The sequence below is a fragment of the Panthera tigris genome, chromosome B3 (assembly GCF_018350195.1).
Source record: "Panthera tigris isolate Pti1 chromosome B3, P.tigris_Pti1_mat1.1, whole genome shotgun sequence".
NCBI lineage: Eukaryota > Metazoa > Chordata > Mammalia > Carnivora > Felidae > Panthera > Panthera tigris.
The window spans coordinates 81,415,589-81,431,510 of record NC_056665.1 but is presented as its reverse complement, the minus strand read 5'-3'; the positions used below and the strand labels follow the sequence as shown (position 1 = coordinate 81,431,510).

At 34.2% G+C, this 15,922-nt stretch overlaps 1 protein-coding gene across 4 annotated transcripts in view; it reads right to left on the bottom strand.

Moving 5' to 3' along the window:
• The window catches only part of ARHGAP5 (Rho GTPase activating protein 5), a 77,899-nt gene that overhangs the window by 21,305 nt on the left and 40,672 nt on the right, over nucleotides 1–15,922 (bottom strand). For 3 of the 4 annotated variants that reach the window (XM_042989532.1, XM_042989530.1, XM_042989533.1), the window contains exon 3: nucleotides 15,622–15,769. In XM_042989532.1, coding sequence (XP_042845466.1) covers nucleotides 15,622–15,769 — 148 coding nt within the window. The remainder of the gene's footprint in view (nucleotides 1–15,621; nucleotides 15,770–15,922) is intronic. The other variant, XM_042989534.1, reaches the window with a different exon arrangement.

Sequence of the window (15,922 nt, the reverse complement as noted above, 5' to 3'; positions counted from 1 at the left end):
CATATTACTAAGTCAAAGAGGCCAATATGGAAAGCCTACTTACTGTATGATTCCAACTATATGATAGTGTAGAAAGGCAAAATGATGGAAGGCAATAAAAAGATCAGTTGTTGCGTACGGTAGAGTTAGGGATAGTGGGAGAGAGATGAAGAAGAGCACAGAGAATTTTTTTCCAAACCCATAGGATATACAAAACCAAGAGTGAACTCTAATGTACACCATGAACTTTAGGTGATTTTGATGTGTTAATGTAGATTTATCCTTGGTAAAAAAAAATGTGCTCTTCTGGTGAGTAAAGGTGGTAATGTGCGGTGGGGGTGGGGTTCACATGTGGGAGCAGGAAATATATGGGAAATTTCTGTTGTAAACCTCAAATTCCTCTTTAAAAAAAAAAATCTATGCATCAAGCTTATAAAGAAGAAGTAACATCAATGGAGTAAGAATCTTCTAGCAATGGTAAGTAACATTTTAGGCACAGGCTACTACAGGAATAATAAGGCTAAAGGCAGTATTTATTATTATTTTATTATTTACTATTTAATTATTATAATTTCAATCTACTGAATTAAAACGTCACTATATTTCCTAGCCACTAAATCTTTAATATAGGAGAAAAAAACAACAGTAGTTTCCTAATCTTTCATTTTGTTACTTTCTTTACTATAATGATTAAATGTAGGAGTGCCTGGCTGGCTGAGTCGGTAGAGCATGCAACTCTAGATCTCAGGGCCGTGAGTTTGAACCCCATGTTGGGTGTAGAGATTACTTAAATCAAAAAAAATTTTAGTTCAGGCATCATTTTCATTCCATGTTCAACATAACTGACTAGAGGCCTTAATGTCAAAGGAAACAAGCTTTGAAGAGCGCAATGACTTTCTCAAGGTCACACATTAGACAAGTTACAGTAATTAGTTTGTCACATTCAATATATTATCTCCCCATTTATTTTATGTTACATACTTTCTACCATTAGGGGTTGCACATAGAAAAATTGGGTCTTAACATTTTTTTCTGAAAAAACAACAACAACAACAGCCCAGAAATGCAAGCATATAAACATGTATATATAAAAGAATAACTGCCAATAGTGAATGTTTGTGGAGACTTAATTCAGAAATATAGGATAACTGAACAAACTATGATTATCAAGATGTTAGAATATGACAGGTCATAAAAAGTTAATTCCAGAGACAACTATCTTATTGCATGGAATGATGTTGCTTGTGTACTAAAAACATTACAGGGGTGCTTGGGGTGGCTCAGTTGGTTAAGGATCTGACTTCGGCTCAGGTCACGATCTCACGGTTTATGAGTTCCAGCCCCACGCTGGGCTCTGTGCTGACAGTTCAGAGCCTGGAGCCTGCTTCAGATTCTGTGTCTCCCTCTCCCCCTTTGCCCCTCCCCCACTTGTGCACTGTCTCTCTCTTTCTCTCAAAAATAAACATTAAAAAAATATTACAAAACCTTGTTTAATTATCCCCTTTTGAAAAAGCTACAGTATGTTTAAAAGTGTATTATATATTGTAAAAATATGTACAAAAATAAAACTTATCTCATGATCATAAAATTACAAGTGTTTTTTTCAGGTTTTTTTGGACTTATTTGTACTTTTTTTCTGGCTATAATGAAAAGAGATAATTCCTTTCCTTAACAATAAAAAAACCACTCTGATTATCAAAAGTCACTTGTAAGCAGTAATTTTAAGTGGAGCTAGAATCCAATTGTGTGACCTCATATGCATTAATTAATTTCTCTGAGCCTGTTTCCACCTCTGTAAAACCTGTTTCCACCTCTAGATACAGTAACTATACACACAATTCATAGAGGTATGAAAATTAAATGAACAAGTTATTTTATAGAATACTAAAAATTTACTATACATGTAAAGCATTTGAAATAGCTTTCACCTAAGAATAGTCTCCACAGAAAAACCAGAGAACATCTTGCACACTGTGTATCATCTTGATGTTATTATTACAATGCAAAACTCGTGTTTTCAGGATATTATAACTTAGTGGGGGGGTTCAGCATAATGCAAATTATTCAGGTGATACATATTTAAATTAAGAAATCTCACTGTAGCACAAATGCCTCCATTTTCTCATCTTTTGCACTTATCATGCATTCTTTGTATGGAAAAACAACAAACACTAATTGTAGCTTAGAAAATAAAGACTAAAATATTTTTCATGTGTAACTAATGTCACAAGGACAAATACTCAGTTATTATGAAAAAACTGTTTAAACATTAAGTAAGGACTTAATTATATGTACCACAGCCATGGGTTTTACGAGCTCAGGGTCCTTACTCACATCAAGATTATTATCTAATGGCTACGGTATAAAAACCAACAACAACAAAGCATTACTCTAAGCTACTTCAAGAAGTACTAGCTACTTCAAGAAGACAAAGTTCCAGCTAACAGATAAAAATATATTCCAGAGCCATAAACCATAAAAAGTAGTATTAATATACCAGAAAATCTCAAGGATAAATGCCAATATTGAATGTTTGGAGACTCAAGGAGTTTCTGCTAGATACAACATACTAAAACTAAAGAAACTCTTTAAGGGACTACTAACTTATAATTCCTCCTCGCTAGATCAAAAATAAACAGGTCACACTTGAATCATTAAATTCAGATGTCAATGATACCAACTTTTAGCATTTCTTCAACACTATTGAGGTTAATAAAAGCCTAGACTTCCATTTTTAAAAAGTTTATTTATTTTTGAGAACATGAATGCACAAATGGGGGAGGGGAAAGAATCCCAAGCAGGCTCTTTGCTGTCAGTGTGGAGCCCAACGCAGGGCTCCGTCTTGATTTCACCAACAGAATGAGCCACCCAGGTGCCCTGAAAGCCTAGAATTTCAAAAGCAACATAAAAAGTCCTTTAGGAACTGACATCATGGGTCTCCTAGAATGATGTGTTAGGAAGGATACATCAGCCCTATGTAGCCAAAAAATGTTTTAAATTAAATCTGAACAGGCATTAAAATTTAGGAACAATCTATAAAAATGGGCTTAACATCTTCAAAAAAGGTGTCATGAAAACACACACACAAGTCTAGGGAACTTCCTGACTTGATCTGAACTGAAGAACAAAAAGCTCTTAGGAGGTAATATCCTATTATACACACACACACACACACACACACATATATATATATACACTTATATATACATTTATATGTATATATAAATGTATATATATGTATATATATAATATATGCACACACACACACGACCAAATATAATGGGATATATATATGTATATATAATATATGGGACAACAGAGGAAATTTTATCAATGTTAAATTTCCTGAAGGTGACACTTGTGGTTATGTGGGGAAAATGTCCTAGCTCTTGGGAGATACGCACTAAAAGATTCATTAAGAGTGAAGTGTGATAATCTCTCATAACTTACTGAAATGATTTGACAAAAAAAAAAAAAAAAGAAAGAAAGAAATGTGACAAAAATAAGTGTGAAAGGTATATGAATGTTTAGCCATACTATCCTTGTAACATTTGTGAAGATCTGAATATGTTCCAAAGTATGAGGAAAAAAATGAAGACAAAATAGTTATTGAAGAAGAAATAATCCTTTAGGAGAACAAACTAAGGAATTGTAGGATTTCTTCAGATGTGCATTTATATACTTAAAGTGAAACACATGGTTTATGTTTATCCATAGCCATAACCCACTTGCTGGTCCAAGACAGAGTAAGCAGGGGGTTAGTTTAACCAAAGTTGAGGTTTTGACAAGTGAGTAACATGGTGGGGGCTGAGGAAGTATGCAAGCAAATGAACTTAAAAATGGACTCAGAAATGTAGGCAAGTCAAAAGAGGAGAGAAGACACAGGGTAACAATGTTTGTGAAAAAATGTTCAAGTGATGAAAAAATGGGAGTTCTTCCAAACAGCAAGTAGGAATGCTGAAGTTTAAATAAAAAGGCTTTTAGTTAATACAGTTATATTCACCTCAGCAATAAAACAAAGACTCATACACTTCAATTATTTCACACATCACTGATGTGTGCAATAAAACACAATTTTCAGACCAATATTTAGAGAATCTCATTGGCTAACCAAAAGCACAACTAAGGCTAAGTCTGCCATGTTTTCCTGACTCACAGCAGATTTCTAAGCATTTCCTCCTCCCCCCCACCTTTTTTTCTTTTTCATCTCCTCCTTTAAAATGGTATTTTAATGAAAATTTTCTCTGGTTTTGAAAGTGTGCTACCTTCAGAATCTGTTGAGGCATTCCTATTAGAGACTTTGTGGATTTTTCCTACATTTTATAGTTTTTGAATTTCCTGCTTTATCAGTGCACCCCCTCCTGCTGATAACCTTATTTTGCCTTTCCCATTTGCCAAGGATGTGGACAAATTTGAACTCTTGTGCATTGCTTGTGGAAATGTAAAATGGTGAATCCACTGTAGAAAATAATTTGACAGCTATGCAGAAAGATAAAGAATTACCACAGGACTCAACATTCCACTCCTTGGTATGTACCCAACATAAGTGAAACCAGGCACTCAAACAAATGTTTGTATATGGATATTTACAGCAGCGGTATTTACAAATGCTAACTGGTGGAACAAACTAAATGTCGACCAACTTATCAATGGATAAACAAAATGTGGTATATCCATACAATGAGAAATGCTACAACATAAATGAACACTATGCAAAGTAACAGAAGACAGACAAAAAGTCACATATTGGATCCCATTTGTATGAAATATTCAGAGTAAGTCAATCCAAAGAGACAGAAAACAGGTAGGTGGGATGCCAGCCTGGGCCCAATTAAGAATAGGGAAAGGAGTAACTACTTAATGGGTATAGTTTCCTTTAGGGTGATAAAAATCTTTGAAACTAGATAAGGAGGTGGTTGCACAACACTGTACATGCACTACATGTCACTGAACTGTATATTTTTACATGGTTAATTTTGTGTCATATGAATTTTACCTCAACAAAAATGTTTTAAAAAGTATCATTCTAAGTCGCCTGACTTTATATTCAATGTTAATAACGATGCTTCTTTATTAAAATTTTTCTTCTCTCTGGGGTTTTAGAGCTCCATTCTTTTGTACAGCTTATTTGTGCTGAACTTTTCTTCTTACTCTGTATGTTCACCCTGAATTTCATAGCTTACACATAACTTACATTAATATCTATACAATGACAATTGCCAAAATCTTAAGATTAAACCATTTCCAAAGATCCATAGCCACACAGCCAATGGAGTCTTGGGGCTTTTAAATGGATTATCCAGAGGCACCTGAAGATTTAACATGTACATAATATGAATCCATTATCAAAATATCATTTCTACTCTTCATCCTACAATTTCTGTTTTCATTAATGATACACCTACAGTTGCCCTACCTGCAATATGAGGGGCACTTTTGAGTTATCTTTCAACCTCATTATCTATCAGGTTATCATACTAATCCCTGAGAGAAGTCTATCATTCCCTTTCTTTTTAATCTCTCTCCTCCACATACTTTTGTCTACTTTCAACTTACACTCATACTTCAAGGGTCATTCTCAACTAGACCTTAACACAACTTATACAGTACTATCAAAAAACTGTTATAGAAACATCTGATTCCACCATGAAGGTCTTAACTACTATGCAAACTGCTCTACTTCAGCAAAGAACTAAACTGGAAAAATTACATAAAACAAGTTTTCATACACTGAGACACAGGCAATTCAAAACAGTGATCTGTGGGGGGAAAAAACAGCTAATAAGTTAAACTGTCTGAATAATCCAACTTAGTGCCTGCAAAAAGCTTTTAGATAACATACAGAAAGGTAGAATCACAACAGAGCACAATGGTCTACCAGAGTTGAGAAGACAGGAGACAGGAGTTCAAAAAGGATGAGAAGGCCAAAATTTAAGGGGTAGAGTACCAAAAAAGAAGCTGAGATACACAGAGAAAGACCCTCAGATACGTGCAGAAAATCTTTGGTTGAATACTCCAAATGTAGGAAAGGAAATTTCCTGGGGATGGGGCAGAGAATAGTTCAAGTTCCATTCTCAGAAGACCTTTAATATACAGGATATAGGGTCAAGTTCTCACCTTATTGTAGATCTAAATAAACAATAGAATAAAAGCTGTTCTGGATTCACCAAAACAAACTTACATATATGAGCCTAGAAATTGTCAAACTGATTCACAAATACTTAACACGTGACAAAACAATTTAAACACTCTTTAAAAAGAACATTTAGAAAACTCACCACCCAATAATGTAAGATTCAAAATATCTGTTATCAAACCAAAACTACCAAGAATAGTTACTCATAATCAAGAAAAAAACCAACAGAAAAAAAAAAAAAAAATAGATCCAGAAATGAAATACGGAAGAGTAGTAAAACAAGGACCTTAAAACAATTATTATAAATTAAAAACAAAAAACAAAACTTCTTTTAATGTTTATTTGAGAGACAGAGAGACAGAGTGCTAGCAGGGGAGGGGCAGAGAGAGATAAGGAAACACAGAACCCGAAGCAGGCTCCAGGCTCTGAGCTGTAAACACAGAACCCGACACAGGGCTCGAACTCACAAACTGTGAGATCATGACCTAAGCTGAAGTTGGGCACTTAACCCATTGAGACATCCAGGCATCCCTAATTTTTTTAAGTATACTCAAAGCTGTAAAAAAAACAAAAACAAAAAACAAAAAAAACCCCACCAACATGATGGGTAGAAAAATGACACACAGTAAAAACAGACTTAAATGGAACTTCTAGATTTGACTATACAGAAAAAAAATCAATAAACTAAAGACAAAACAATAGATATACAGTCTAAATGAAACACAGAAAGAAAAAAAGGCTTAACAAACAGCTTTTAGTTAGCTGTGGGAAAATTTTAAAAGGTTTAACATACATGTAGTTGAGAGTCCAGAGCAGAAGTAGGGGGAGTAAGACAACAAAAAAAAGATATCTCAATAAACATTGGCCTAAAATTTTACAAATTCAAAATTTCAAACCAAGAGGATCCAAGGAGGTCTAGAAACCTCAAGTAGAAGTATTTTCTTTTTTTAAAAAAGCACATGTTAAGGAACATTTTAAATAAAATTGTTTTTTAAAAAAAGAGAATAACCTTAAAAGCATCTATGAGTTTTAGGAGAAAGGAGAACACATCACACACAGAGGAACACAGAAAAGAATAATAGCAAACTGTTAGAGATCATGAAAAAGACAATGAACAGTCTTTAGAAAGCTGAATGAAAAGAAAAAAAATCCATTAGCCTATAACTGTATACTTAGAAGAACAAAGTGGGAGGACTCAATATTTCTTGATTTCAATACTTGCCTACAAAGCTACAGCAATGAAAATAGAGAGATACCAGCATATATGGATAACCATATAGACGAGTGAACTATAAGGAGAAGCCCAGATATATTCACATTTATGGTCAACTGATTTTCAAAAAGAATGACAAGAAAATCCAATAAATGGTGCTTGGATAATGGAGATCCGAGTGCAAAAGAATCAAGCTGGACCTTTTCTTTTACCAGACAAAAATAAACTCAAAATGAATCACAGACCTAAATGTAAGAGCACTAGCAAATAAAATTCTTAGAATATACAGGAATAAAAATCTCTGTAATCTTGGACTGAGGAAAACCTTCTTAGACATCATACCATTAACAGTGACAAAATCATAAAAAATTGGGTTTCATCATGGGGCACCTGGGTGGCTCCGTCAGTTGAACATCTGACTTCAGTTTAGGCCATGATCTTGTGGTTTGAGTTCAAGTCCCTCCTAGGGCTCACACTGTCAGCGCAGAGTCTGCTTTGGATCTTCTGTCCCTCTCTCTGCCCCTCCCCCACCTGTGCTCTATCAAAAATAAACACTTTGTTTTTATTTTTAAATTTTATTTATTTGAGAGAAGAGAGGAGCGCAAGCAGGGGAAGTACAGAGAGACAGACAGAGAGAGAGAGAGAGAGAGAGAGAGAGAGAGAGAGAGAGAGAGAGGTGGACAGAGGATCCGACGCAGGCTCTGCGCTCACAGGAGAGAGCCCAATGAGGGGCTCAAACTCACAAACCACGAGATAATGGCCTCAGCTGAAGTTGGATGCTCAACCGACAGAGCCACTGCAGGAGCCCTTAAACAAACATTAAAAAAAAAAAAAAAAAAATTGGGCCTCATCAAAATTTTTGACTTTTGTGCTTCAAAAGTACCATCAAGGAATGTGTTTTTGGGAAAATATTTTTTGCAACTCATACTTCAATGCAACTTGTATCCAGAATATATAAAGAGCCCTTAACAGTAAGATAAACAATTCTATTTAAAAAGGGGCAAAAGATCTAAATAGATATTTCTCCAAAGAAGATATGCAAAGATATGAAAATAAACACTTGAAAATATGCATAACATCATTTGTCACCAGGGAAATGCAAATGAAAACCATATGAGATATCACTTCATATTCACTAGGGTGGTTATAATCAAAAAAGAGGAAAATAAGTATTAGCAAAGATGTGGAGAAATTGGAACTCATATATTATTGGTGTGAATGTGAAATGATACAGCTAGTTTGTATGACAGTGGTAGTTTCTCAAAAAGTTAAACACAGACTTACCATATTATCTAGCAAATCCATGTCTAGATATATACTCACGTGAAAAACATGTCCACACAAAAACTTATAGAGGAATGTTCATAGCAGCAATATTCAGAAAGAATAAACAACCCAAATGCTCACCAATGGAAAATTATTGAGCAATAAAATTTAAGTATTACTGGATGTTATGATATGGATGAGCCTTGAAAATATTATATTAAAAGAAGCCAGTCACAAAAAGACCAGTACAGTTAAATCAATAAAAGACAGAAAGTTAAGGGTGGGTGGGTATGGACAATAGGAAGTGATGGCTAAATAGGTATGTGGCTCTTTTTTAGGGTAATGAAAATGCTCTAAAATGGGTTGCACTGATAGTTGCATAATTCTGTGTACTAAAACACCAATGAATTGTACATTTTATTTATGTAGGTATGTATGTATGTATTTAAAACGGTAAATGGCTGCATTGAAACGTTGCAGATCACTTTTTTTATTAATTCTTTAAATACTTACTTTTGAGAGAGAGAGCGCAAGCACGCGTGCACTTGTGTGAGTGGGAGAGGGGCAGAAATAGGGGAGACACAGAATCTGAAGCAGGCTCCAGGCTCTGAGCTGTCAGCACAGAGCCCAATGTGGGGCTGGAACTCATGAACCGTGAGATCATGACCTGAGCAGAAGTCGGATGCTTAACCACCTGAGCCACTCAGGCACCCCTGGACTGTACGTTTTAAATGGGTGAACTATAGAATATATGAATATTTCAGTAAAGCTGTTAAATAAAAAGATTTATACTGTAATATTTTCTTTCTTTTGAAAGAAAATATCTTTTAAAAATAACAATTGTTATCTCTTCAAAACAAAAATTATAAATATATATTGTGATGTTTAAAACATACTGTAGAATTATAGAGCAATGGAACAGAACAGAAAATCCAGAAATAAACCAATCATATGGTCAATTAATCTTCAACAAAGGAGGAAAGAATATCCAATAGGAAAAATAGTCTCTTCAACCAACGGAGCTGGGAAAACTGATCAGCTATATGCAGAAGAATGAAATTGGACCACTTTCTCATACCATGCACAAAAATAAACTTAAAAGGGATTAAACATCTAAATGTGAGACCTGAAGCCATAAAAATTCTGGAAGAGAGCACAGGCAATAATAACATCTCTGACATCAGCTACAGCAACACTTTTTTAGATATGTCTCCTGCGGCAAGAAAAATAAGAGCAAAAATTGGGATTTCATCAAAATAAAAAGCTTCTAGACAGCAAAGGAAACAGTCAATAAAACTAAAAGGCAACCTACAGAATGGGAGCAGAAATTTGCAAATGACATATCCAATAAAGGCTTAGTATCTAAAATATATGAAGAACTTATACAACTCAACACCCCAAAATACCAAATAATCCATTTAAAAAATGGGCAGAAGAAATGAACAGACATTTATTTCTCCAAAGACATACAGATGGCCAACACACACATGAAAAGAAGTTCATCATCGCTTACCATCAGGGAAATGCAAATCAAAACTATAATGAGGTATCACTTCACACCTGTGAGAATGGCTAAAATCAGTAACACAAGAAACAACAAGTGTTGGGGAGTATGCAGAGAAAAAGGAACCCTTTGTGCATTGTTGGTGGGAATGCAAAGTGATCCAGCCACTCTAGAAAACAGTATGGAGGCTCCTTGAAAAGTTAAAAATATAACTACCCTATAATCTAGCAATCGCACTACCAAGTACTTAACCCAAGAAATACAAAAACACAAATTCAAAGGGATATATATACTCCTATGTTTATTGCAGCATTATCTACAACAGCAAAATTATGGAAGCAGTGCAAGTCTCCAGTGACAGATGAATGGACAAAGAAGTGGTATATATATACAATTGAATATTAAGTCATAATGAAACCTTGCCATTTGTAATGCATGAATGGAGCTGGAGAGTAAAATCCTAGGCAAAATAAGTCAGAGAAAGACAAATTCCATGATTTCACTCATAGGTGGAACTTAAGAAAGAAAACAAACAAGCAAAGGAAAAAAAGAAAGAGAGATAAACCAAGAAACACACTCTCTCTTTGAAGCTTGCTCATTCATTCATTCATTCATTCATTTAAAGAGAGAGAGAGAGAGAGCAGAAGCAGGGGAAGAGCAGAGAGAGGGAGAATCCCAAGTAGGCTCTGCACCATCATCAGAGCCTGACCTGGGGCTCAAACTCACAAAAACTGGGAGATCAAGACCTGAGCCAAAATCAAGAGTTGGACACAACCAACAGAGCCACCCAAATGCCCCAAAACAAGCTCTTCACTATTGAAAACAAATTGATGGTTACCAGAGGGGAAGTAGGTAGGGAGATGGGTGAAATAAGTGATGGGGATTAAGTAGTGCACTTGTCATGAAGAGCATGGGGTGATTTCTGGAATGGCTCAATCACTATATTGTACACCTGAAACTAATATAACACTGTATGTTAACTACTGGAATTTAAAAAAAAAGAAGAAAAGAAAAAATATATAATTAAAATGTGTAACAAAAGAAAAAGGGATCAGAAGGTTAAATATACTGTTACAAGGTTCTTAAATTATAAATGATAGTGGTGTAATATTTGATAATGAACTGTGTTTAAAGATACATATTTCAAATACTAGTACATCACTAATATAAAGATACAAATAGGCTAAAAGGATGGAAAAGATACACTACACAAACATTACTCAAGGAAAATACCATTGGCTATATTAATATTACACAAAGTAGACTTCACAAGGAGTATTATGAAGCATAAAGAGAGTGCTTTATAATAGTAACAGCTCAGTTCATAAAGAGACATAACCCTAACTAAAAGAATTTCAAAACACATGAAGCAAAACCTAAGAGAACTGAAAGGAGAAAGACCTATATAATCACAACTACAGATTTCATTAGTATTCTTTAAGTAATTTAAAAAAACAAGTCAACAACAACAAAAACATCACTAAGGATATATAAGACTTGACCGGTACTCTCAAAGAATGTGACTTGCATCTTAACTTGCATTTACAGAACCCTTCACCTGAAATCTTAATGAACATTCTACTCAAGGTCCCACCATACACAGATTATATTCTGGGTCATAAAGCAATCTCAGTAAATTTACAGTGAAATCAAACTGCTGTTTTCCAACTGCAAGAGAATTAAACTAAAAATGAGTAACAGACAAATACCTGGAAAATATTTAGAAATAAAATACTTATAAGATAACCAATGAGTTAAATTTAAAAAAAAAATCAAAAGGAAAACTACAAAGTATTTGAAACTGAATGCAAATGTGAACACCAAAATTTGTGGCATGCAGTTAAAACAAGCTTAGAGGAAAATGTTTAACAGAAAATATTATAGTAAATAAGATTGGTCAAAATCATTAATCTAGGCTTCTACTTCAAGACACTAAAAAGAAGTCAAATGAAAGCTGAAAAGGGGAATTAAAAGCAGAATTCACTCAATTAAAAAATAGACAAAAGGAAAAAAAAATCAATAAAACCAAAAGCTGGCTCTTTGAAAAGATCAGTAATATTGACAAATCTCTAATACGAGGGGGGAAAAAAACGCAAATTAGTAATACAAAATCAAAAGAGAAGCCATCACTACAGATGCTACAGGCATTAAAACACTGATAAGGAATGTTATAAACAATCTTCTGTCACCCTGGATGAAATGGACAAACTCCTTGAAAACCAATGCTTGCTCAAGAAGAAATAAAAAATCTGTACATCCCTGTATCTATTTAAAAAATTTAATCCAGGGGTGCCTGGGTGGCTCAGTTGATTAAGTATTCCACTTTTGATTCTAGCTCAGGTCTTGGATCTCATCATGACCTGATCATGAGTCAAGCCCCATGTGGGCTCTGCACTGAGAGTGTAGGGCCGGCTTGAGATTCTCTCTCTCTTTGCCCCTCCCCCAACTTGCACACATGTGTGACCTCTGTCAAAATAAACATTAAAAAAAATTTTAATCCACAGTCAAAAACCTCTTTAGAAATAAAAATCCAGGTCCAAACAGTTTCACTGGTGAATTATATCAAATTTAAGAAAGAAATATTACCAATTTTGTACAAACTTTTTAGAAAATAGATTCAAGTCTGTGGTGTCCATTTTATTACTCTGATACCAAAACCAGACAAAGACACTTCAAGAAAACCATAGACCAATATCCCTCAGGAAGCAGAAATCCTTAACAACATTTTAGCAAACTAACTCCAGTGACATATAAAAAAGACAAAACATTATAACCAAGTTGCGTTTATCTCAGGGACGCAAGTTTTTAACATTTGGAGATCAATTAATATAATTTACCATTAAACAGACTTTTAAAAGAACCATATGATCACCTCAACAAATGAAGAAAAATCACAACAAAATCAACATCGATTTTGGACACAAGAAAAGGGAACTTCTGAACCTGATAAAGAGCATCTATGAAAAACCCAACAGCTAACACCATACTTAATGATAATACACTGGATGATTTTTGGGGTGATGAGAATGTTCTGTATCTTGATTGTGGTGGTGCTTAAATGACTACAGAGTTATCAAAACTCACCATTCTATTAAAATTGATGAATTTTACTGTACATAAATTATATCAATAAAATTGAATTTTAAAACTACTGTAATAGCTTCTTCAAGATTGTTTAAAAAGTTTAGTTCTTTAAACAAGACTTAATTATAACAATAAAAGTACTGCTCATTTATATTACTATGCCTAAAGATCTATAATCAAGTTCAACTTTTAAACAGTAAGTATCTGATATATATTTACATTAAGTTGAACCTTCAACAGAAGATGGTTGCGCCACAGTGCATATTGAGAATTTGATACTGAATTCAAACAACTGAGAATTTCTAAAACTGATCAGCATTAATCAGTAAAATCAATTAGAACTACCACCACCAACAACACAAAAGAAGTGGACTTGAAACTTCTATATAACTATTCTCGTGATCTTACAGTACCTCAGTATACTTTTTATTTTTTTAATGTTTGTTTACTGATTTAGGGAGAGAAAGAGCAGTGTGCAAGTGGGGGAGAGACAGAAGGAGAGAGGGAGAGAGGGGGAGAGAGGGGGAGAGGGGGAGAGAGGGAGAGAGGGAGAGGGGGAGAGGGGGAGAGGGGGAGAGAGGGAGAGAGGGAGAGAGGGAGAGAGGGAGAGAGGGAGAGAGAATCCTAAGCAGGCTCCACACTGTCAGCGCAGAGCCCTATGTGGGGCTTGAGCTCACAAACCTGTGAGATCGTGACCTGAGTCGAAACCAAGAGTCATATGCTCAACCAAGTGAGCCACCGAGGAGCCCCACCTCAGTATACTTCTAACAAAGCACTTAAATATATAAATTATCTGTCAGTTAAATGAAATAATTCAAATTATGCTAAAATATGGGATAGAGTTTCATTTTATCTTACACTTGAAACTCGTTCATTTTCCTCAAACCAAATCACTCAATTACCATGAAGATATTCAAGAAATGAGAATTTTTAATTATAAAAATAAATGTACAAAAGACTATTACTTTATTATTTTCTAATTACTAAAGAAAAATATTTCCTAATTTCTCAGTTATTTCCATAAAGCCTAACTATATTATTAGAGCAAATAAGAATTCTTTAAGTTCAGAGCAGAAAGCTAATATTCTAAGAATCTTTACATTTCTATTATACTAAAGATGGATACAAATATAGATAAGAAATATGGCTAAAGCTACACTTTGTTGAAGGAAAACACAAATGATTAAGAGTATATCCAAATGTATGCTCTATAAATTAACACTTATTAAAAGAAGGGAGAAGATTACAGGCTATTTCAACTCTAACACTAGTGGATAACAGTTAATGCCCCATATTCCACTTCTTTTTTACAACAGGAAGTCAGCATTTCTCACCAGACAACCCAATTAGTATAGAACTTAGCTAATAATCAGACTAAAAAGGCTAAAATATACACTGAAGTAAAAATGAGCCTGACATTTTAGATAGGTCAGACATCCTAGTTTTGTCTTTAAACAATGCTTATTTATCAAAGAAGATCATTAAGAACAAATAAAGCTAAGATGGGATTAGTTCATGTTTTCAAACCATCCAATTTTATACTCCAGTCAATTACTGAGGTTTCATGATTAACTTATGTTCACTTTAAATACAAATAAACATGGTAATATTCTACCTTTATTCCTCAACTTTAGACTACTCCAACCCTCAGCTAATAGTTTACATTGGGCAAAGTAAACGTAACACAGGCTTGTTTTTAAAATAGTGAGGATATAAAAAAAATTAAAAACAAAAACAAAAAAATAAAATAGCAAGGATATCTGCACACACCTGACTTCAGCTCAGGTCTTGATCTCTACAGTCCCTCCTGAGTTCAAGCCCTGCATCTGGCTTGCTGGGGTCAGCACAGAACCCGCTTCAGATCTTCTGTCCCCCTCTCTCCCTGACCCTCCCCACTCCCATTCTCTCTCTCTCTGTGTCTCTCAAAAAATATTTAAAAATACAGCATATAAACCACATAGAGCTAGTGCTGCTAACAAATAAATGGTAACATCTCAAATCAGCAGTCTTTCATACGTTTATAAATATTGCTATGAAATTTAAAATATTCATATGTAAAATGGGTAATAAAAATAGTACTAGACTTAAAAAATATTCAAAACTTTAAAATTATCTGTTTAAATTGTAACTATCATTAAATAGTAGCATAATTTAATCATCAACTTATTCTAAATTCCAGATAAGCGAAGTTTAACATTTTAGAGAGAAGTTTAACATTTATTAGAGAGAAATCCAACAAAAGCATTAATGGCTAAGAACAAAGTTTTCTGAAAATATCAGATAGTTATGTCTAGAGTGAACACTCAACACAATCAATCCTAATGAGAACTACACATGTTTCAAAACTTAGCTTTTATAAATCATGAACATTTGACAAACTGTTGGTATAGCAAAAGTGAAATTTTAAATTAAATCTCTGCAGTGATACTTCTATCCTACCTGTATCTTCAATAAATTCCACACATTTTTCAACAAATAGTGGTATGGGCTTCTCAGCTGTCACCAGATCCTGGAGGGGCATCCCAAAGTAATTACTCTCCCAATTTCTACGTGTTGGTGGATTGAAGTTCTTAGTTTTCTTTTTCTGCTATAAGAAAACATATTCAAGTTAAAACTGTTAAAATTAATTTCCTTCAAAATAGCATGAGTATTAAGCAATGTAAATACACATTTGATATCAAAAGATTTATTTAAAAGCCACATCCAACTTAAATGACCATCAATATGGGACTCAGTTAAA